The sequence below is a fragment of the Neofelis nebulosa genome, chromosome 10, assembly GCF_028018385.1.
Source record: "Neofelis nebulosa isolate mNeoNeb1 chromosome 10, mNeoNeb1.pri, whole genome shotgun sequence".
Lineage (NCBI taxonomy): Eukaryota > Metazoa > Chordata > Mammalia > Carnivora > Felidae > Neofelis > Neofelis nebulosa.
The window spans coordinates 49,575,648-49,598,764 of record NC_080791.1 but is presented as its reverse complement, the minus strand read 5'-3'; the positions used below and the strand labels follow the sequence as shown (position 1 = coordinate 49,598,764).

Here is a 23,117-nt window from a genome sequence, read left to right as displayed (position 1 = left end):
GCCCAGCTTTGCTGCCTGACACGTCCTGAGTTGAAAAGCCAATTGTGCCACTTTCCAAGCTAGGTGAATTTCAGTACATTTTTTCACATCTCTGAACCTTAGTTGCCTCATCTTTAAAAGGAGTATTAATATCTTCCCTAGAAGGTAGTGTTTGTATAAATCCCTGACCACAGTAGAGGCTCAAAATTTACTGAATTATATCAAATACTCCCTGATGATTGATAGCCATCAGTAATTACACATTGTGGTATATTTTTTTAATGTTTACTTGTTTTTGAGACAGAAAGAAAGAGTGCGAGTAGGGGAGGGGCAGAGGGAGAGGGAGACAGAATCCAGAGCAGGCTCCAGGCCTCAAGCTGTCAGCACAGAGCCCAATGTAGAGCTCAAAGCCATGAACCATGAGATCATGACTTGAGCCAACATCAGACACTTAACCAACTGAGCCACCCAGGCAGCCCACACTTTGTGGTATTAAACACACACACACACACACACACACACACACGCATAAAAGTACATTACAACCATAGCAATGTTTTCACAACAGTTGGCATGTGACCCCTGGGAAACCTTAAAAAGCAGTTTGATAATACATTTTCCCCAGGAGCAATTCTGTTCTCATTAAGGCAGTAAAAATAATGAAAGATAGAATTTACATAAAGGATCTTCTATAAGAGAAGAGAGCTGCCATAAAGAGTATAACCAAGGAAATCTTCACCTCAAAAGTTTATTTCATTTAAAAAGCAAAGTTCGTGGAAAACAAACAGCACATTCTGAAGGAAATTATTCAAGAGTAATAATTATAATCTCCCAAAACTACTTACAATAGGACATTGTCTCCCTTTAAAACTATAATCCAATCAGCCTACAATGAGAAGGTAAACTATTCACAAGTAGTATTTTCATCCCACAGCCTAGTACCTCTTAGAGCTCCCCGTTTTTAAAAGAGTCATTTTTGTTTGGCCCCAAAATGCATGACTATTAAAAAAGAAATAAATTTTCTCCCTTATAGTATTCTGCTTTGCTCATTAATGTTTAGAAATACAGTCCAAGTCAGGAAACCTCAATTATAAGCTCTGCTACTTTGCAAACACATCAACACTGAGAAGAAAAACAAGATGGTGAATAAAGAAGAAGTGAATGTTAAGTCCAGAACCAGATGGCTTCAAAGGTGAATTCTATCAAACATTTAGAGTTAAATACCTAGTCTCCTCAAAATATTCCAAAAAATAGAGGAGGAAGGAAAGCTTCCAAATTCTTTCTACAAGACCAGCATTACCCTGATACCAAAACCTGAAAGACACTACAAATAAAGAGAACTATAGGCCAATATCTCTTGATGAACTTGGATACAAAAATCCTCAACAAAATATTAGCAAACCAAATCCAACAACACACTTAAAAAATCATTCACTACAATCAAGTGGGATTTATTCCCAGAAGGCAACAATGATTCAATATTCACAAATCAATCAACGTGAAACAAGAAAAAGGATAAAAGTCACATGATCATTTCAAAGATCATACAGAAAATGCAGAAAAAGTTTGACAAAGTACAACATCCATCCATGATAAATATCCTCAACAAAGTAGGTTTAGAGTGAACATACAAAATAAAAGCCATATAAGAAAAACCCACAATTAACATCATACTTAAGGGAGAAAAACTGAAAACTTTTCCCCTAAGGTAAGAAACAAGACAAGCACGTTGACTCTCACCACTTTTATTCAACATAGTACTAGAAGCCCTAGCCACAGCAATCAGGCAACAAAAAGAAATAAGAGGCATCCAAATTGGTAAGAAGTAAAACTTTCACTATTTGCAGATGACATGATACTACATATAGAAAACCCTAAAGACCACCAAAACAACTACAAAAACTGATAAATGAATTCAGTAAGGTCACAGGATACAAAATCAATATACAGAAATCTGTCATATTTCAATATACTAATAGTGAAATCGCAGAAAGAGAAATTAAGAAAACAGTCCCATTTAAAATTGTATCAAAAATAATTAAAAAAAAAAAACTAGTAATAAACTTAAGATGGTGACACGGTGCTTGGGTGGCTCAGTCAGTTAAACGTCCAACTCTTGATTTCAGCTCAGGTCATGATCTCATGCTTCTGAGATCACTTCTGAGAGAGAGATCTCACTCTCTCTCAAAAACAAAACAAAACACCTTAAACAAAGAGGTAAAATGCCTGTACTCTGAAAACTATAAAACACTGATGAAAGAAATTTGAAGATGACACAAATGGAAATATATTCCATGCTTGTGAACTGGGAGAACAAATATTGTTAAAATGTCCACAGTACCTAAAAAGCAATCTACAGATTTACTACAATCCCTATCAAAATACCAACAGCATTTTTCATAGAACTAGACTAGAATAATCCCAAAATTCATATGGAACCACAAAAAGACTCTGAATAGCCAAAGCAATCTTGAAAAAGAGGAACAAAACTGGAAGTATCACAATCCCAGATTTCAAGATATACTACAAAGCTGTAATAATCAAAACAGTATGGTACTGGCACAAAAAACAGACACATAGATCCATGAAACAGAACAGAGAGCCCAGAAGTAAACCCATGATTATATGGCCAATTAATCTTCAACAAAGGCAGAAAGAATACCCAATGGGATACAGTCTCTTCAACAAATGGTATTGGGAAAAGTGGACAGCAACATGCTAAATAATGAAACTGGACCACTTTCTTACACCATACACAAAAACAAACTCAAAATGAACTAAGAACCTAAATGTGATATCTGAAACCATAAAAATCCTAGATGAGAGCACAGGCAGTAATTTCTCTGACATCAATCATATGAACATCCTTCTAGATTTGTCTCCCATGGCAAAGGAAACAAAAGCAAAAACAAACTATTGGGACTACATCAAAATAAAAAGCTTCTGCACACTGAAGGAAAAAAATCAACAAATCTAAAAGGCAACCTACTGAATGGGAGAAGATATTCGCAAATGATACATCTGATAAAGGGTTAGTATCCAACATATACAACTCAACACCCAAAAAAATGAATAATTCAAATAAAAAATGGGCAGAAGACATGAGCAGCAAACATTTCTCCAAAAAAGACATCCAATGGCCAAAAGACACATGAAAAGATGCTCAACACCACTCACCACCAGGGAAATGCAAATCAAGACCACAAAATCACCTTATACCTATCAGAATGACTAAAATCAAAAACGGAAGAAACAAGTGATAGTGAGCATGTGGAGAAAAGGGAAACTTTTTGCACTACTGGCAGGAATGCAAACTGGTGCAGCCACTGTACAAAACAGTAGAGATTTCTAAAAAAATTAACAACAGAATAACCATCTAATCCAGTAATTCCCTGAGTATTCCCAAAGAATACGAAAACACTAATTCAAAAGATGTATGCACCCCTACATTTACTGCAGTACTATTTATAATAGCCAAATTATGGAAGCAACCCAAGTGCCCATGGATAGATGAATGGATAAAGAAGATGTGGTGTGTGTGTATATATATGTGTGTGTGTGTGCGTGTGTGTACACACACACACACACACACACACACACACACACATTCTTAGCCATAAAAAAAATCTTGCCATTTGTAACAAAACGGATAGATCTTGAAAATATAATGCTACGAGAAATAAGTCAGTCAGAGAAAGACAAATACCATTAAATTTCACTCATACGCAGAATTTAAGAAACAAAACAACAAAGAAGAAAAGAAGCAGTCAAAAAGTAGACTCTTGGGGCACTTGGGTGGCTCAGTTAGTTAAGCTTTTGACTCTTGGTTTCAGCTCAGATCATGATCTCACGGTTTGTGGGCTCGAGCCCCATGTCAGGCTCCATGCTGACAGTGCAGAGCCTGCTTGGTATTTTCTCTCTCTCCCTCTTTGTCTCTCTCCCTATACTCTCTCTCTCTCCCTTACTCTCAAAATAAATAAATAAACTTAAAAAAAAGTAGACTCTTAGAGAACAAACTGATGGTAACAAGAGGGGAGGTAAGTGGGGCAACGGGTGAATAGGTGAAGGGGATTAAAAGTAAACTTATCATAATGGCCGCTGAGTAATGTGTAGAATTGTGGTACCATCTAAAAAATAAATTGTACACCTGAAACTAATATAACACTGTACATTAATAATACTGGAAATGAAATAAAAATTTAAAGAAAGCAGAAGGAGAGGCACCTGGGGGCTCAGTTGGTTAAGCATCCAACTTTGGCTCAGGTCATGATCTCAAGGTTTGTGAGTTTGAGCCCTGCGTCGGGCTCTGTGCTGACAGCTCAGAGCCTGGAGCCTGCTTTGGATTCTGTCTCCCTCTCTCTCTGCCCCTCCACTGCTCAAGCTCTGTCTCTCTGTCTCTCTGTCTCTCTCTCTCTCTCACAAAATAAACATTAAAAATATTTTTAAAGAAAGAAGAAATGGATATATATTATTCCTACAGGCCCTTGGGGGGAAAAAAAAAACCTCTGAAAAGAATGATTTAACTATCAAGGGAAAATCTCTAAGAAATACCAAGTCCCTTTTCTCCCAAACAGAATCTTCCTACAATACGAAGTAGTTATCACCATGCAATTCTTCCTCCAAAATCTTGTGCTATATATCTCTCTTGCAATAATTTACATACAACCTAGTAAAGATTTTTGCTTCCAGGCCTTACCTCTCCATTATAGGAGAAACATCCATCTTTGTAGAGCCCATATAGTCTACATTAGTGTTTCATAAAAAGGAGGTTGTGATCCATTTGTGGGTTATAAACTGAAGTTAGCAGGTCACAGTCAGCATTTCTTTTAAACAGAATTGCATGCTATTCAGCAGCCTGGCTACAGAATTTGAAATTATGTCAATCAGGAAATTTTAAAACTCTAAATGTTCTGAACCATTATGCCCCTGTGGGGATATTAATTCTAGGGCAAGTATGCTTTCTACCTGAGAGATAACTACCTGTTAAATCACATTCCAAGATATAATTACAGTTCAGGCAACAAGAGCCATTTCAGAAAGTTAATGTATAGTTAATGAATGCTACAGACAATAAGCATTCTGGGAGCCCAGGGAAAGATAGCGGATACTAAGCTGAGTCAATTGAAGAAGGTTTCCCTGAGGAGGTGGGGTTTAAGCAGGGCCCAGTAAAGACCTAGATTAGAAAAGAGGAGGGGAGAAAAAAACACAGTGCCAGCTGGCCTGGACTGAGGCTGATAGAACAAAGGGACTGAGGAGGCTACTGTAATAGTTTAGCTTGGAGTTGTGTGGGTAGAAAAAAGCTAATAACCCTGAACATGCAAAGTAAGTGGCATGAACTAAGAAGGAATCATGGAAGAGTCTTGATAGTTAAGTGGCTCTGGTCTGGTGTAGAGGTGAAAGTGAAGGAATCAGATGATTCCAAAATACTCTAATCTTGGATGACCAGGAAATTAGTGCCATTAATAGTAATGTGAAAAAAATCAAAGGAATTTTAGAAGGGAATGTTATATAATGACATTAATACTTGTTATTAAAGTTTAACTTGCTTTGAACACCCATACCTCTCAATTGCACTTAGGTATCCATATAAGGGATACTATCCAGTATAAGCAGCATGCTATTCTTGAGGCACTTACTACTTGGAAGAACCAAGGCTGATACTCAGCCAGTTATTATAATATTGAAATCATTCTATACCAGTTGGCAAATAATTATCTTAGTAACTTGAGTGATGTCTGCCCCCATTCTATGCCCACCAATCCTGCTGTCCCAGTTCCTTCTCTAGACCTCAGGTCTAAAGAACCAACCCACAGCACTGCAAGAACCCTCAGTTCTATGATCAGTTTCTGTTCTGACTGGACAGTGTCTATACCATATTGGTAGTACTAGACAAAATATAAAATAAAAGCAAGTATTAACAGCATTCAGAAAAGGGAGAAATCACCTCAGGTTGGGTCAGTTACGCATTTAAACCATTGTTGAGGGCATACACTGTGGATACACTGATAGGTGTGGTCCCAGCACTCAGGCTACTCACATCCTTATACGGAGACCAACATATAAACAAATCATTGCAATCCAGAGTAACTGAGTACAAAAGAAGCATTTATAAAGTACAATGGAAGGCACAAAGGGAACAGTAGTCAATACCCAGCCTGAGAAGAGAAATAAAGAGAAATAAAGTTTCACAGATAAGGTGATATATAAGACCTGAGCCAGGAAAGATGTACAAGAATGCCAGGCAGAGAAAGGAGGAAGACAAACCATTCCAAGTAGAGAGATACCAGTACTGTGTGAGTCACATCCCAGCATAGTGTGTACAAAACAATGAAGTGACCGATGTGTAATACTTGGCACACAGTGTCAATAATAAATAACTATAGAATAAATATTAGAGATTCTTTTCTAGCAGATTTACTTCTCTGATTATGTTTTTAAAGGCTGATCCTAAAACTCATTTGTTTTGTCTAAGCCTATACTAGCTGAGCAAGGAATGGGGAAATCAACATATCCTGGGAGGCATGAGGTCAGTCAGTTTGGAATTTAAAAATAAAGCACATTATGGGGTCGTATGTGGCTCACTCGGTTAAGCATCCGATTTCGGCTCAGGTCATGATCTTACAGCTCCTGAGTTCAAGCCCTGCGTCAGGCTCTGTGTTAATAGCTGAGAGCCTGGAGCGTGCTTTGGATTCTGTGTCTCCTCTGTCTGCCCCTCCCCTGCTCACACTGTGTCTCTCAAAAATGAATAAACATTAAAAAAAATTAAAATGAATAAAATAAATGAAAAAAAATAAAGCACATTGGGGCGCATGGGTGACTCAGTGGGTTGAGCATCCGACTTCAGCTCAGGTCATGATCTCGTGGTTTGTGAGTTCAAGCCCTGCATTGAGCTCTGTGCTGACAGCTAAGAGCCTGGGGCCTGCTTCAGATTCTGTGTCTCCCTCTCTCTCTATGCCCCTCCCCCTGCCTCATGCATGCTCTCTCTCTCTCTCTCAAAAATAAACATTAAAAAAATTAAAAATAAATAAATAAAAACAAAGCACATGGAATTCACAAATCAACTAGAGTTACCTGCACTTGTTAGATGTGTGTAAGCAAAGATGAGCAAAGGGCAGTGAATGAATTGGAGTGTGAAATAGAAGCAAAAAAAACAGCAGAAGACTTCACTCCTTTTCCAATTAACAAAGAAGGGCTTCCTGGAGGGGAATATTTTATAACAGAAGGGAACAAGCAAGTGCTAAACAAGCCAGATGTCTTGAAGATCAAAGAAGTATTTAAAGAATAGATCTTCAGAGGAATACCAACAGGAAAGAGTAAATGTATGTATATGCTTGGCTGGAGTATGAAATGGAGAAAGATCATCTGGAGAACAGAGACTATAGATAAATGACTATAAATTCAAACCAAGAAAAGGGTTTGGCAATGTTACGGAATTTAACTGCAAAAAGCCCTTTTGGAAATCTTTGAAAACCGTGATCCATATTTTTTGGAGAGTAAGTCCCCAAGCATCTTAGCCAATATTCATTTCATCATGTTACACTCAAATTCTTCAGAGATGAACCAAAGCACTGGGTGTATGTAAGTAACAGCAATAGGCTCTTCTATACCTTGCCTAATGTTTATTTGCAATTAACGTTTTCAATAACAGAGAACATGACATGCAGTGTCATTCTATCAGCTCAGCTCCACATGTACAGAGCTTGGTACTGCACCCTCCCAGATCCACAGATGAATGAGACCCAAGGTTGCTGCCCTTGAAGAGATCATGGAGAGGTGGTCAGCAAATATTAATTCTCTTCTCTTTTAAACTGTGGTCATTTTCTAGAAATCACACTATATAAAAAGGCAAACAAAAAGCCTGTTTAGGTCTGCACTACCCTCACCAGTCATTGTCATTTAAAGCTAATTGTTTAAGAGAAAGGAAGCATCGTAGGCAGAGGAGAAGGGAGTCATCATCACTGCTTTCTGAAATTGTTACATGAGCAGCTCCCTCGAAGGAAGAGGCCATCAGTGCTCAGGAAATGACAAAGGTTTCCGACAGTCTTAAAGGATAGTGTCTGCAGTGTGACCCATGGTTCAAACTGCATAAAAATAAGAATTCACTGACAAATGATAACAAGTACTTCCTCACTTTCTTCTGAGCTGAATCAGAGCCATTGTTTGGGTTGTAGTTCCTTGTTTAAATTAGGTTATTAAATCACAATGATGCTGGCCAAACCTGCAGTCATACACCACCAGGAAAACTTAATAAAAAATACCAGTGTGTGGCAAGGTTTAAATGCACACACACACGCAGACACTTGCTTTTGCACTAATAAAATCTGACCAGCACCAAGCATATCTTTCAAAAACTGTTCCTCCCCCGCCCCCGCCACCTCCAGAAAACCATAAATGAATGTCCTGTGACGTTGCAGAAAGAGAAAGGAATTTGCAGACAGATCTGGGTTTGAGTACCGGTTCTGCCAACTACTAGAGCTATTTGAATTTGAACAAGTTACATCATGTCTTTGGGCTTGTTTTCTTGGACGTAAAATGAAAAAACACTGCCTATCTTAGAGAGGTCTTATGTTGATTAAGTTGGGTAATGCATGCATGCGAGTGCCTAGCAAAGAGCTACATGAAGTCAGAGCTTGATGTATTACTAGGACATTTTGTAGAGTATATTTTATTAGCATGCACCTCCCCAATCTGAAACCACTGCCAAATACACACACAAACATCTACAATGGTATGTTATGTGTTTAATAGTACTACATATGATAAAGAAATTGTGACATTAAAACTCTAGCAATTTGTTCTGACTATTCACTTAAAACAGTATTTTTTTCTTTTCAAATTTTTATTTAAATCCTAGTTAGTTAACATACAGAGTGCAACATTGGTTTCACCACTTAAAACAATATGACCTTGCAAAGTGAAATTAAGAAAAAAACTTGCAGTAATCATGGAACTGAAGACAGCAAAAAAGCAATGACTTGATGACAGTAAGAGCCTCTTACACACCAAATATCATGTGGCCTGATATGTGATATGTTTCTGCTTTTGACTTTCAATCCAGTCCTGTGACAGTACAATATACCTTTAGTACACATTCATCACTGTATGAATTGTATAGCTCTGAGGAAAAGTATATATCACAGAAATAAAACATGACTGAATATCCACTTCTAAAGAATTTTAAAATAATCTGTGACATCACTTTCATCACCTCATATGCTGAAGATTATAAATCCACATCTCAAAGCACTACTTATTTCCTCTAAGGTATCAGAATAATAGAATTACAATCATGATTCAAACAGCCAGGTTTCTCATAAAAGTTGTTAAAGATATTAGCTTAAATTTTCAGTCTAATATCCTTTAAAATAATAACACTTTATTAAACAGAAGAATAACACTATCATTCTAAGCACCATGTTTAAAGATGAGACTACTATCCAGGCTTTTATAGAAAACAAAATACCTAGGTCTGGTTAACTGAACTTTTTTTTTTTTTATTTCTTTTATTTTATTATTTTTTTTACCCCTCCCCCTTAAAATTTTTTAATCTTTATTCACTTTTGAGAGACAGGAAGAGACAAAGCATGAGCAGGGGAGGGGCAGAGAGAGAGGGGGGACACAGAATCCAAAGCAGGCTCTAGGCTCTGAACTGTCGGCACAGAGTCCGAAGCAGGGCTTGAACCCACGAACCATGAGATCATGACCTAAGCCAGAGTCGGACACTCAAACGACTGAGCTACCCAGGTGCCCTCTTTTATTTAAGAGAGAGAAAGCACAGCAGAGGAGAGGGGCAAAGTGAGAGGGAGACAGAGAGAGACAGAGAGAGAACTCCAAGCAGGCTCTAAGCTCAGCATAGAGCCCAAAGCGGGATTCAATCCCACAACCCTGGGATGAAATGACCCCAGACGAAATCAAGAGTCAGATGCTCAATCAACCCAGGCACCCCTGGATTTGACTTTCTAATCAAGGAAGACTTTCGAAAACCAAGTGCCAAAGGGTGACCTCTGTTCCTTTGAGTTACTGGAAAAGAGAGGAACATTCAAGTGGAGTAGAAGATGAATATATAGCAGTGACCAGTCCATGCAGCATAGAGGAGGAACATTTATGTGAACTTCAACATACTCCAAGGCCAATTTTGTACACAGACTGTTGGGAAAGCTTAAAAAGGAGGTTTCCTTAACGGAATTAGGATAAACTGTACTGAGCACCAAATTTATAGGGACAATTTCTAAAGCAGTGACCTCACTCCTGACCTACCACTTTAGTCTCCTCCTTTATTTCCTTGGATAGTACCTTTTTTGGGATCATCAGTGGAGGTCTCTTAACATCCTTTAGTCTAGAATGTATAGAGCCACCCACAAATACCTCACAGTCTATATCTTAGAAGGTTTCATACTTCCCTTCTCCTGTTAACATGGTTCATTTATTTAAAGCCCATTCATGTAAAAGTATTCTTTCTGTAACACAAAAGCCAAGTCAGAAGAAAGTTCTGTATTATTAAAACCTCCATTATGATTTTTTTTCTCTCCAAAATTAACCAACCTAGTGCTAGAGAATTAAGATTCCTTTTATTCTACTTTATTACTGTTTAATCTAGATTTCCTTAACAAATGTGACCGCCAGGGCACCTGGGTGGCTCAGTTCGTTATCATATCCGCTCAGGTCATGATCTCTGTGCTGTGAGCTCAGAGCCTGCTTCAGATCCTCTGTCTCCCTCTCTCTCTCTGCCCCTCCCGCACTCACACTGTCTCTCTCAAAAATAAATAAACATTAAAAAAAATTTTTTTAATGTGACTTCCACACTATCTCTAATTAAGGCAATGAGTTACACAAACTTCTGTCTATTCCAGAAATACAGTTAGTACAGAAGCAACATCGATCAAGAGCTCTGATTTCAACAGAGCTCAGTTTAAATCCTGGTACTACCACTTATTAGCTATGTGATCACAGACACATTACTTTACCTCTGAGCCCTTTATTTCTCTATAAAAAGAAAGGTAGTACCTCCTTGCAAGGAAGATAAATATATTAAGAACACTTATGTTTCTTTTGGGATGAGCACTGGGTGTTGTATGGAAACTAATTTGACAATAAATTTCATATAATAAATAAATAAATAAATAAATAAATAAATAAATAAATAACAACAAAAAAAGAACACTTATGCAGTATCTGTCACAAGGTGAATGCATTTACTCTGGTCAGCAAAGCAGTGCTTTGCCCCTTACCACTTCAACATCAAGTTATATTCTTAAAGTCAATGACAGATTCAGAGAAGGAATACCCATACCATGCATGTGCAAATGGAAAGAGTGACAATACTGACCTCACACTGTTGAGGGCCAACTTCTTGCCTCTCCCAGTCTTACTGAACTTTCGGTTCCTCCAACATAGACTGCTCTTTTCTATCTTAGGATCTTATACATGATACACCCTCTACCTGGACAGAAATCTCAATCATCTCCCTTCTCCTGGCTAACTCCTGCTCAGCTTCCCAGTCTCTGCTTTGATATTATAGCTGCCTATAGGTTTCTCTAATACCCAAGACTCAGGACTCAGGACTCCATCGTAGATCCCACAGCAAATTACTTCCTTAAAGCATGTGTTGTCCCACTTGCAATTACTTGTTATTGTGTTTTTTTCCCACTAAACTGTAAACTTCATGAGGTCTGTCTTTGCTTTCCACTTATCCCCATTTATTAACACAACGTGTGGCACATAGGAAGAGCCAGTAAATGTTTCTGAATGAACATACAACTGTGCTGTTTTACTATATAAATGTTAGATATCCTCTCTGCTATAACAGAATGATATTTCCCTGTATCATACAACCAACTTGAAGAGCTGCTCAGGGAAAGCTCCTAAGGAAACTGTACTTTAATAAATCTGCCTTTTCCTAACCCACGTGGGCAGACCCCACAACATGAGCAACAGGAAAGAGAACATTGTGAGCTTGACAGAGACACAACAGCTGATCCTCTTCAGGTACAGCACTGAGTGGCAACCTAGAACTGACACATATGTAATAGAAAGTATGGATTTACAAATACACATAGCTAACTGGCTTCTTATTGCAAATGCAAACCCAAATCATAAAAAGTACTGCCTTTTACCTTAGCTCTCTAATAAATATGGGCAGTATAGAATTGCCACAAAAGTAGGCTTTAGGGGGACATTTTTCCTAATGTCTTCATCCTTTACCCTTTCCCTGGCCCTCACCCATACACAATTGAAAGAGCAAACAGAAATTGCTGCACTCCCTCCCACTATTCTTTCTCTGTACATATATGAGAAGGGTCAGTACAGATAACTAGCTACAGCTTCCAGATCGTGAAAATAAGAGAATGTGAAGAAGTGGGCCTGTTTTTATTTGCCTGGCATTCTATAATGTTTCCCAAAAGGATTTAGACAGTTGAGAATCAAGCTTCTATACTGTTTCCCTCCCTACACACACACACACACACACACACACACACACACACACACCCCTCCCTTACCTCAATATGTAGAGAAGCAGGAAAAGGGAGAGGGAGAAAGATACAGATTCAACAAGCATTTGTAAAAATGATACTCTATAAAACTATAAAAACTATGTAAAACTATGGGCAGCATTCTATAGAGGACTATGGATACAAGACAGAGTTTCTGCTTTAAAAACGGAGTAAGACAAGGGTACAAAAGATTTTAAAGCAAGGCTAGAATAAGACACATGCCATGAGAGAAGTACAAACAAAGATTTGACTTTCACACACTTTCCAGGATATTAAGAAATGTCTCATGGAGGAAGCAGACAGTATCTGAGATGGGGCTTAAAAAATGAATGGGATTGGTAAAGCAGGGACAGCATTGGGAAAGGTACTCCAGGCCAAAGGAACAATATGGGCTAAATCAAGGAAACAGGAAAAGAATGAGCGTGTGTGAAGAATAGATTAACACACTGGAAAGGTGGGTTGGGGTCACAAGGTGGAAGGCCTTGAATGCTACAGGATTTTATTCTAAATAAAGCAAACAATAAGGAATCATTGCAGGCTCTGAGCAGAAAAGGGGCTTGATGGGAGGAGATGTGATTAATGTGACCCATAGGGACTACAGTAGAGGGAGCACTGAAGGAAGCAAGGAGGGCCTTCAACCTCATATAATCTACCTTTTACTGTCCCTCACCCCATCCTCACTCCCTTTCTGACTTGGCTTAAATTTCATGGTCAATGAGTAAATTACTCCCTTGCATATGCCCCTCAGTCCCCATGTCTCTCTCTGACTTTCTTTTATTGATTTGGCAAAAGGATAATCCTGGCTAAAAAGAATTTTCCACCAACTTCTCACTCATACCCAAGAAAGTAAATGTAGCTAGAGAAACACACAGCCTGTCAAATGGTCTAATATGTATGAGGCTTCAAAGCTGCCTGCATCACACTGCATTTTCCTAGTCCATTTACTTTCCTTCTCTGCTAGTGAAGTATTTATGTTCTCTTTCCTCTTCACTATCTTCATCCCCTACTATTCTCTCCTTGGGTACATCTTTCCAGCCATACTGGCCTCCTTGTAGTTGTTCCCACCAGGCACACACCTACCTTAGGGTTTTTGTACTTACTCTTTTCTACGCCTTGAATGCTCTTCCCCCAGTGCCTAGAAGAGCCTTGCAAAAAGTAGGAACTTAACAAAAATTGAGTAAATGAATTTGGAAACACATTGTGCATTCAAGTTTTCTATTTTGCTTTTTTCACTTATCATTAATTGATGAACATCTCCCCACACTACCAGATATACTTCAAGGCCACCATTTTCAAGAGACAATAATATTCCCTTTTATGGATATATAATAAATCATTTACAATTTGGGATTGAGAAACCAGCAAATTGACAAGTGGGATATTTTGAATATTTCTTCTTTTGATTTTTCTGAACCTTCTTAGTTTCACCTCTAAAATTGAGCATGATATCTACCTCACAGGGTTGTTGTAAAGATTGAATGATCTCATAGTTCATGAGACTGAGTCCGACTGTGCTGTTAGCAGAGCCAGCTTGGGATTCTCTCCCCCCATCTCTCTGCCCCTCCTCTGCATGTTCTCTCTTTCTCTCTCTCTCAAAATAAATAAATAACTTTAAAAAAGTATTTATTTTTAAAAGTGATTGTAATAATTAAAAGTAGGATATAAAAGAGTTTATAATAATACCTGGCCCAGATAAGACAATAAATGTTTATTCATTCACCGCTCATAAACAACTATGACTCTTCTTAAATTGTGAATCATAATAAAAAATATTTTAAAAAAAACAAATTTTATAAACATCCCAATCACATACACACTGTCAATGCAAAATTGTCCCTTTGATGAACATTTACAAAGCATACATCAGATTTTTTACATAAATCTCTATGTCAATTTTGTTTCCTTTATTATGAAAAAAAAGCCAAAACAATCTTTTTCAATTACTGAATGACAGTATGAATAAATAAATTCCTTTATTTACCACATGCTCCAATGTTTATATACATCAGGTCAGTGAACTATCATGATAAGGGTAAGTTGAGCAAGAAAATATTAAGTAGACCAGCCTTACTTCAGGGACTTTTTGAAGTAATCTACATTACAAATATATTAGTCCTTTTCCATATTTTTCAGATACAAGCTTAAGTATGTATGACTGCAGTGGCCAACAAGTATGTGAGGTCTTCCAGAATATAATCATCTCTGCCTTCCTGGGACCTAGTCCAGTGCCTGACATATAAAAGGAATTAGATGAACAGTGAGTAGGTGGATGGGTGGGTGGGTAAGAGACTGAATGAGTATGGTAGTCATTAGTGCTGTTTCTCCTTCTAGGCACTCCAGAATCAGTATTTTTTGTCTTCCCACCCTGTCCTCAGATGCAGCAATGTAGTCTGTTTGGGCCAATGAATTATGAAATGAATGTGCCATTTCCAGACTGGAACATTTATTATCATTTCATGTTCTTTTTCCACTGCTATGGTGATCATGAAAGTATATGTTGAGAGGAAGCTTCCGTAAGTCCTTTAGTCTTGAAGTGAATGTAATAAGGGAACCCTCTGCTCACCCCAATGGAAATACAATTTGAGTAATAAATTTTCGGGGGGTTAAGTCACTAAATTTTTGGGGTTCTGCTACAGCAGCATAACCTATCCTATCCCAACTAGTATAACAAGCAAGGTTATAACATTTATTTTAGAACTAGAAACTCGTTAGAGTTTATTTTCAGAAAGACAAAATGGGACAGTGCATCTTGAACATGTAACTCAACATTTCTGTGTGATCATTCTCTCAACTATAAAGTGGAATAATAATAGCATCTACCTCATAGGACTGCTATAGAAATTAAATAAATGAATGTCTATTAAGTACTCAAAACCTATGGCATATAAGGGGCACCTGGGTGGCTCAGTCGGTTGAGTGTCCAACTCATGATTTCTGCTTAAGTCATGATCTCACAGTTCATGAGTTAGAGCCCCATATTGGGTTCTGTGTTGACAGTGTGGACCCTGCTTGGAATTATCTCTCCCTCTCTTTCTGCCCCTCCCCTGCTTACGCTCTCTCTTTCTCTCTCAAAATAAATAAATAAACTTTAAAAAATCAAAAACAAAAAACCAAGGGCATATAAAGTTTTCAATCAACAGTAGCAGATTACTAGTATTATCAGTGCATTAGACATTTATATACTGCACATTTCATTTTATTCTCCCTCCTCTTACTCCTTATTCATTTTAATTTTTAGCCAATTTTTTCCATTCAAAGAAAATCTTTATTAAGAACTATTATGTAGGCACACCTGGGTGACTCATCAGTTAAGCATCCAACTCTTGATTTCGACTCAGGTCATGATCTCATGACTTGTGGGTTCAAGCCCCACATTGGGATCCATGGTGATAGCATGGAGCCTGCTTGGGATTCTCTCTCTACTTCCCCCTGCTGTTGCCCTCCCCCCAAAAACAAACAAACAAATAAACATTAAAAAAAAAAGAACTATTATGCAGATGGCACTGTGCAATGCACTAGGAATATGAAGACAAATAAGACATATCATCAAAGTATTCTTCTTCCCTATGATTCTTCTTTCTTCTCCAATCCACCCATAACCAAGCAAACTTCAAAATCATAAATATAGTGTTCTATGTTATAAATACTGTAGAGCTAAGTAATTAAAAAAAAATTTTTTTTAAGGTTTGTTCATTTTTCAGAGACAGAGAGTGAGTGGGGGAGGGCCGGAGACAGAGGGAGACACAGAATCTAAAACAGGCTCCAGGCTCTGAGCTGTCGGCACAGAGCCTGATGTGGGGCCCAAATTCACAGACAGCGAGATCATGACCTGAGCTGAAGTCAAGACGCTCAACCAACTGAGCCACCCAGGTGCCCCATAGAGCTAAGTAATTTTAATTAAAAAAAACCCTTTATATGAGTCTGTGTCTAATTCAAAGTTCAGATGGAAAAATTGTTTATGTCTGCTGTGCCAAATGCAATTAACGGCAAGGATAAAAAACACAACTTGTATTCAAATCCCCACTGATCCTGATATAGGGCCATACAGACAGGAGGCACTCAGTGAACAGAATTACAAATGTATCACAGATTGCATATGGAATCCTCTTATCTTACATAAGAGACCTTACACTGAGATCTAGAGGTAAGCAACTTGTCCCAGGTCATTATATGAGTTAGTAACAAGTCTGGTTGATACTAGAACCCAAACTTTGAAAATGTTTAAGTACTTAAAGTCCTTGTAATATGCTGCAGAGGAACATAAATATGACAGAGCAAAACCTTAAAATTAATTTTTACTGAAATTACATTTTAGCATTAACTAGTAAAACATTGAGAGCTATTAGAAAGTTAGTGTTAGATTTAGTATTAGTATCAAAAAGAGAAGATACTTGAAAAACCTAAAATAATGCATTCACTGTCATATTGTCCCCTCCACAATTTACCAAAACACAAAATAGAACAGGAAAAAAATAATAGAAATAGCTTATATGCTTTCTGTTATGTATCAGTCTTACGTAAAAGAAAATTGTTTCAAACAAGGAAAGAGTTAATTTCTTTGCCTTATTTCTAAGTGTATTAAATTATATCCCACGGATAAAAAGGCATATATTACTATTGTGTAACTGAAAAGTTCATACAGATTTTCATATTTTACAAAATAACTATTTTAGGTATGCTAAGTGATGATTTAAATATTCTGTGTGGAGAGGGGGTAGATTAAAGCCACATGCATTAAGAAACCACAAGATAAAATAAAAATATTTACCATTTATTGAGTGAAGTGATATAAACTGTGCTATTTAAGCCCTTTACACATACTAGCTCATTTCACAACAAATCTGTGAGATGAATAATATAATTATCCCCATCTTGCTGATTATAAAAATAGATGCTCAGAGAAACAGAATTTGTTCTCAAACTTGTATGGTATTCGATCTCTATCAAGTTCCTGACTCTCCATAATTTAGATCAAGGTTACTTCATCATATCTAAGGGATGGACGACATGATCTTTAAGACCCCTTCTGGCATTGATTCCATGATTAAAAACAGAAATCAGTTCATATAATATTTGTGACATGTGCTCCAGGCCATAAGGGGAAAACCATCAACAGATGAACCAATTAATAATAAGAAGAGAAGAGGGCAAAAACTAAAAAGGAGGAAAAGAGCAATATTTTACTAGACATTAGGGCCACCGTGACATGAGTGGGAAAGGAAAACCTGGAGTAGGAACTGAAAGTAAAGCTGTAACACAAATAAAAATAGTTCAGCCCACTGATGGGATTACCTCACAGCAGGCAAGGAAGGAGCTGTGTGAAGGCCTTGCAGAAGTCAGTGGCCATGAGCTTAATGCTGCATGAAGATGCAGAATTCTAACATAAACACTGGTCAGTAAATAGGAATAGTTGAGTATAGATGACTGACCACTAAATTTCTAGAAGAGGCATTACCACAATGGTCATGCATTTGGATCACTCTGAAATGATAACACTATGGGAGTGTGGTTTTAGGACAGAGTGGGGAAGAAACCAGCACTACTCTATTACTTTCCTTAAGTTCCTACCATGTTCTAGGCACTGTGCATGTGCTTTCATGGGTTACCATATCTGGCCCTCAAAACAACCTTGGTAGAAGTGATGGTTAATTTTACATGTCAACTTGGCTGGGCTATAGGGTCCAGATATTTGGTCAAACATTCTGGATGTTTCTATGACAGTATATTTTTGGACAGGATTAACATTTAAATCACTGGACTTTGAATAAGCAGATTTACCCTCCATAATGTCGGTGGACCTCATCCAACCAGGTGAGGGCCTGAATAGCAAAAAAAAAAAAAAAAAAAAAAGACTGACCTCTCCTGAGCAAGAAGGAATTATACAAGTAGGCTCTCTTTGGTCTCAAATTGCAACTCTTCTCTGGGTGTCCAGCCTGCCAGCCTCCCCTGTAGATTTTGAACTTACCAGGCCTCCATAATAACATGAGCTAATTCCTTAAAATAAATCAATCTCTGTGAAAAGAGAGACACACAGACACACACAGACACATTCTATTGGTTCTGTTTCTGTAGAGAAATCTGATTAATACAATGAATACTGTTTCCTAAGTCACCACTGAGGAAAATGAGAGCCTCCAAGGACCCATTCCCTTTTCCCAGTACATCACATAGTAAAATGCTCTCAGTACTCAAATTCTACTGTGACAGGCTTGGGTGAGAGGTGAAGAGTAATGACAAGTAGGGAAACATTGTAACCACAAGCCATGGATTCCAAGGAGTCCCTTACAACACTGGCATCACACATGTGCCCAAAGCCTGGATGTGACCAAGTGAGGTACTATCCTTTCTCTGGTCTCCCGATTCAGTTACTTCGGATAAAAGAAATCAAATATTCCTACTAAATCAACAACATTTGAAGACTCTGAAAGAAGAGAAAAAATAATTAGTAAAGAATAGAAGTAAAAGATGAAAATAAAAATAAGTGATTTGTGTCAATTAAATGATGACAGACTTTGCCTTGTTTAGGCTTTTTTGGATAGTCATTCATTCACTCCCTCCACAAATATGTATTTTGTACTTTATAATTTTTATGGGTACTCTGGGTACTAGAGTGTGCTATCTAGGTATGGGGGACACACCAAAATAGTAAGTCTGCAGAGCAAAAAAAGATCAACTAAGTTGCCCTAAAGTCAAGAACACTTCACAGAAGAGGGGACATTTCAATTGGGATACAGGTATGAGTTTAACTTTAGGAGAAGAGACATGGTATGCCAGATAGAATTTTTAACCACTGTAAAATTCAATTGAGTCTACATTCTATGTTGCTAAAAGTATATGTGTGTGTTGGGGGGCAAAGGAGAGGAAAAGGCCTCCCCTAAGGCGTTTTTACCCAGACCATAAATGGAGCTTATGTTCATATAAGGATAGCTGGGAATAGCTTTGTCAACTGGACAGATATAACTACAGATAAAGAAAATCATTACAAGGTTTTATAAAAATTAAGCCTTGAATAAAAACTGAGGCTTACAGTTATAATAATAACATTTATTTTTAAAAGGCATAAAAGCACACTGAAACTAAAATTACTCTGTATGTTAACCATCTGGAATTTATTTATTTATTTATTTTTTTCAACGTTTTTATTTTTGGACAGAGAGAGACACAGCATGAACGGGGGAGGGGCAGAGAGAGAGGGAGACACAGAATCGGAAACAGGCTCCAGGCTCCGAGCCATCAGCCCAGAGCCTGACGCGGGGCTCGAACTCACGGACCGCGAGATCGTGACCTGGCTGAAGTCGGACGCTTAACCGACTGCGCCATCCAGGCGCCCCAAACCATCTGGAATTTAAATAAAAACTTGAAAAAAGAAAAAAATAAAAGGCATAAAAATATTTCATGTGCTCTAACTAAAAAAAAAAAAAAAAAAAAAATCAAGTTGAGTTTATACAGACATGGTAAGTCCCAACTAAAAATCTACAGTCCAGAATTGGTAACTACTATAACTATTATTATGCAATAAATACATATGTGGAAGTTTTCTCCAAAAAATGAAATAAAATTCAATTGGAACTGATGTAATGGATATTATTATTATAGTAATAAATAAATACGTGGGATCTGTGTCCTAAAATATAAGCTAAGCCAGAGGGCAAAGGTAGCTGAGTAAAGCCAAACAGATTTTGCAAGCCACCAAGAATGGAAAAAGAACTGATCTTAAATTATGTTTCTAAACAGTAAAGTGGTCAAAAAAGTAATCTATAATGAAGGAATATAAATTAAGTGCTCACAGATCATTTGGTCTCTCCCACCTTTTGTTCCTTTTCAGCTGCTAGTTCTCTTTTTCATCATTTTTAAAGAGATTTCAGACACCCTCATTCCAATAGTTTCCCTTCAATTTTACTTTACCAATGAAACTCTGCAAATAGTCATATACAAAATACAAATATATAAAACACACCAAAGCATAAAGTTCAGGCTCAAAGAGTTCAGGGAGAGAGAGGTTACTGGAGCACTCTCACTTGGGCATTCACTTACCACCTCTCTGAGATAGCTTCCCAAAGAGCCCTAAATTTTCCTCAGTACAGTGTGTAACATGTCATTCCTTGTTCAAACTGCTCAATTTGTAAATGAGGAAGTCATAGCCTAGAGAGTGAATTTAAGTGAGCTGCTTGAGAAAAAGGCCCGTTTCCTGGTGTCGCTGCTGAAATTAAAATGCTTTCTCTTCCTCAGAAACTCTAATGTAAATTTCCGGGTTAAAAATCATTTCTTATCAGTTACAAATTCATGCACCCCCTCTATCCCAAATTCCTATTAAAATTCACATAGGTCAATAAGCCGAACTTTAATAAGTGTCTACTCATGGTCAGATATTCTGCTAGGGACATGTTATCTGTTTTCATTCAACCATCACCAAAGCCCCAGATCAAGAAACTGGGTTCAGAGAGGTACTGTATCCTTCCCAAGGTCACGGAGCTAGCAGAGTGGAATGCTGATCTATGCTACTCCAAAAGCCAAACCTCAGACTCTTGCATTCTTTCTAATCTAAAACTTTCCCAAATCTTTGCCTACCTTTACACAGGCCCCCAGAAATACAGAATTGTAAGGGATTCTGTCATTTCACACAGGATGTACTTTTCCATCCAGACTTGTAGAGTGCCTCATGCTTCAGCCAACACAAAGGCATCAAGCCTACTTTAAACTCAATCTTCAGAACCATATAAATGCTAACCCCCAGCCCCATGCTGACCGTCAAATCCTGACATACCTCTACAGCTTCCTTTACAAGTATGGGTTACATAAATGTTCAGTCTTATGGAAAATAGGAAAAGTTAAAAACCTTTTTTTTAAAAGTTTATTTATTTTGAGAGTGGGGGAGGAGCAGAAAGAGAAAGAATGAAACAGAGAATCCCAAGCAGGCTCACGCTGTCAGCACAGTGCCCGATGTGGGGCTCCATCTCAAACCTGAGGTCATGACCTGAGCTGAAATCAAGAGTCAGATACTTAAAGGACTGTGCCACCTAGGAAAGGTTAACAAGTCTCAACAAAAGGGCTACAAAATCAACTGTGAGCTGAGCATGAGATGACTGGTGTTTTAGGCTGAATACTAAATATTATCTAATAAGATATTGGAAGTGTGTACTTAACGGCGGCTTTGGGACAAAGGATGGTTGTCACTACCAGTAGGAGCCAGAGTTGGCATTAAATAATTTTAATTTGATGGGAAGTCAAATTACGTTAGAGAGTGTGGAGCCAGGGCTGATATTAAAGTACTGGTAATGGGAGAAGAGATTTTAAAAAGAACTGGGGCTTGGTGCCACCCTCTGGAAACTGTGAGCCCAAGATTAGACAAGTCCTAGGCACCAGGGGTCTGAAACTCCGGGTGGGCTCCGGTGCCTCAGCTGGGGTGGGTTAGGCCCGGTGACCTGGGAAGCCCCAGGGGGACTGGGAAGCCCCAGTCTTCTCCCACCCCCGCCCCGCCTCGCCTTACCTTCTGTTGGAGGTAGTGAACCGTGTACTTCGTGGGTACAGCGGGGCGGGATGTGAAGCTGGCTGACCTGTGCAGATTGCTGAGGGCCCTCAGGGCCAGCGGTACGGAGATGCCCTCCCGAAGTGTCAGGAAAGCCAGGAGCAGGAGCAGGACAGTGTGGCGACCCATGGCCAGGGTGGAAGCTGCAGAGTGAGTGGGAGCGAGACCAGCAAATGCGGGGAGCTAGAGTCCTAAGCTCCACCCACCGCAGATGGGCTCCTCCCCCGTGAAACCCAAAGCCACTCTGCCCTACAGCAACACAGCCCAAACATGGTAATCCAAACCACACCGCCCGCGTCCCAGAAGGCGCCGCAACTTTTCTATTTTCCTCCCGTGCAGTCTCTCTCTTTAGAGTCCACCTTAATTGCGATCACACTTCAAGTCTGCCCTTACCATCTCAGGACCCCTCCTACCTGACTGCCGGAATCCCATCCTTTCCTTGAGCGCTCCCCAAGCCTACCTTTCCCTGCCATGCCCTGTCTGCCTCAATCCCACTGCCACACCCCTTGCCCTCAGCAAACCCCATATAATGGTAATAATAATAGCTACCATGACAATTTATTGAGCGTTCTTTACATGTCACTATTATCGCTAGGCATAATGGCACACATACCAACTCATTTAACTCAAGCAGCGCAGCAATCTTGTGTGTCCTGTATGATTACCACTCCCATTTACAGATGAAGAAACTGAAACTCCGAGAAGTGTGGGGACTTGCACTAGGTGACTCAGGAGGCAATGGAGCACAGCTTCGCAGACCACTCGGTCTTGGCTCCTTGCACCCACTTCCAGTATGTTAGCCAACCACCTCCTGTGGTACTCTCTGTTCATGAATCACCCCAAACTTCTATGTTGCCTACATAACTCATCCCATAACGGGAGTCGCCCAGGTAGCCCCCGAATCCCGCTTGGTCCTGGGCCCTTCTCCCAGGATACGCCCCCCTTTCTTCTCCCGGCTCCGGGTAGCCTCCCTTCCGTCTTCACCGCGCCGCCAACGCCTTTCGCCCAGCTACCACTCCTCTTTCCAGTCACCCTGCTGAACCCCGATTGGAGAGGCGCTACCCCCCAAACCAGCTTTATAGACTGTGCCACTACCCCACCAGTCAGGGAAGAACATTCGC

The 23,117-nt window shown here is 38.9% G+C and overlaps 1 protein-coding gene across 5 annotated transcripts in view; it reads right to left on the bottom strand.

Annotated features, from left to right (window-relative positions):
- PRCP (prolylcarboxypeptidase) overlaps positions 1-23,117 on the bottom strand; it is a 141,515-nt gene that overhangs the window by 118,294 nt on the left and 104 nt on the right. For 2 of the 5 annotated variants that reach the window (XR_009249654.1, XR_009249655.1), the window contains exons 1-2: positions 22,410-22,484; positions 21,958-22,139 (exon numbers count right to left, since the gene is read on the bottom strand). Coding sequence is in view for 3 of the 5 variants with exons in the window: in XM_058687636.1 (XP_058543619.1) it covers positions 21,958-22,139; positions 22,410-22,428 (201 nt within the window). In the remaining 2 variants the exon portion in view is untranslated. Of the gene's footprint in view, positions 1-21,957; positions 22,140-22,409; positions 22,485-22,609; positions 23,053-23,117 lie in introns of those variants that run through there. The other 3 variants (XM_058687638.1, XM_058687636.1, XM_058687637.1) reach the window with 3 other exon arrangements.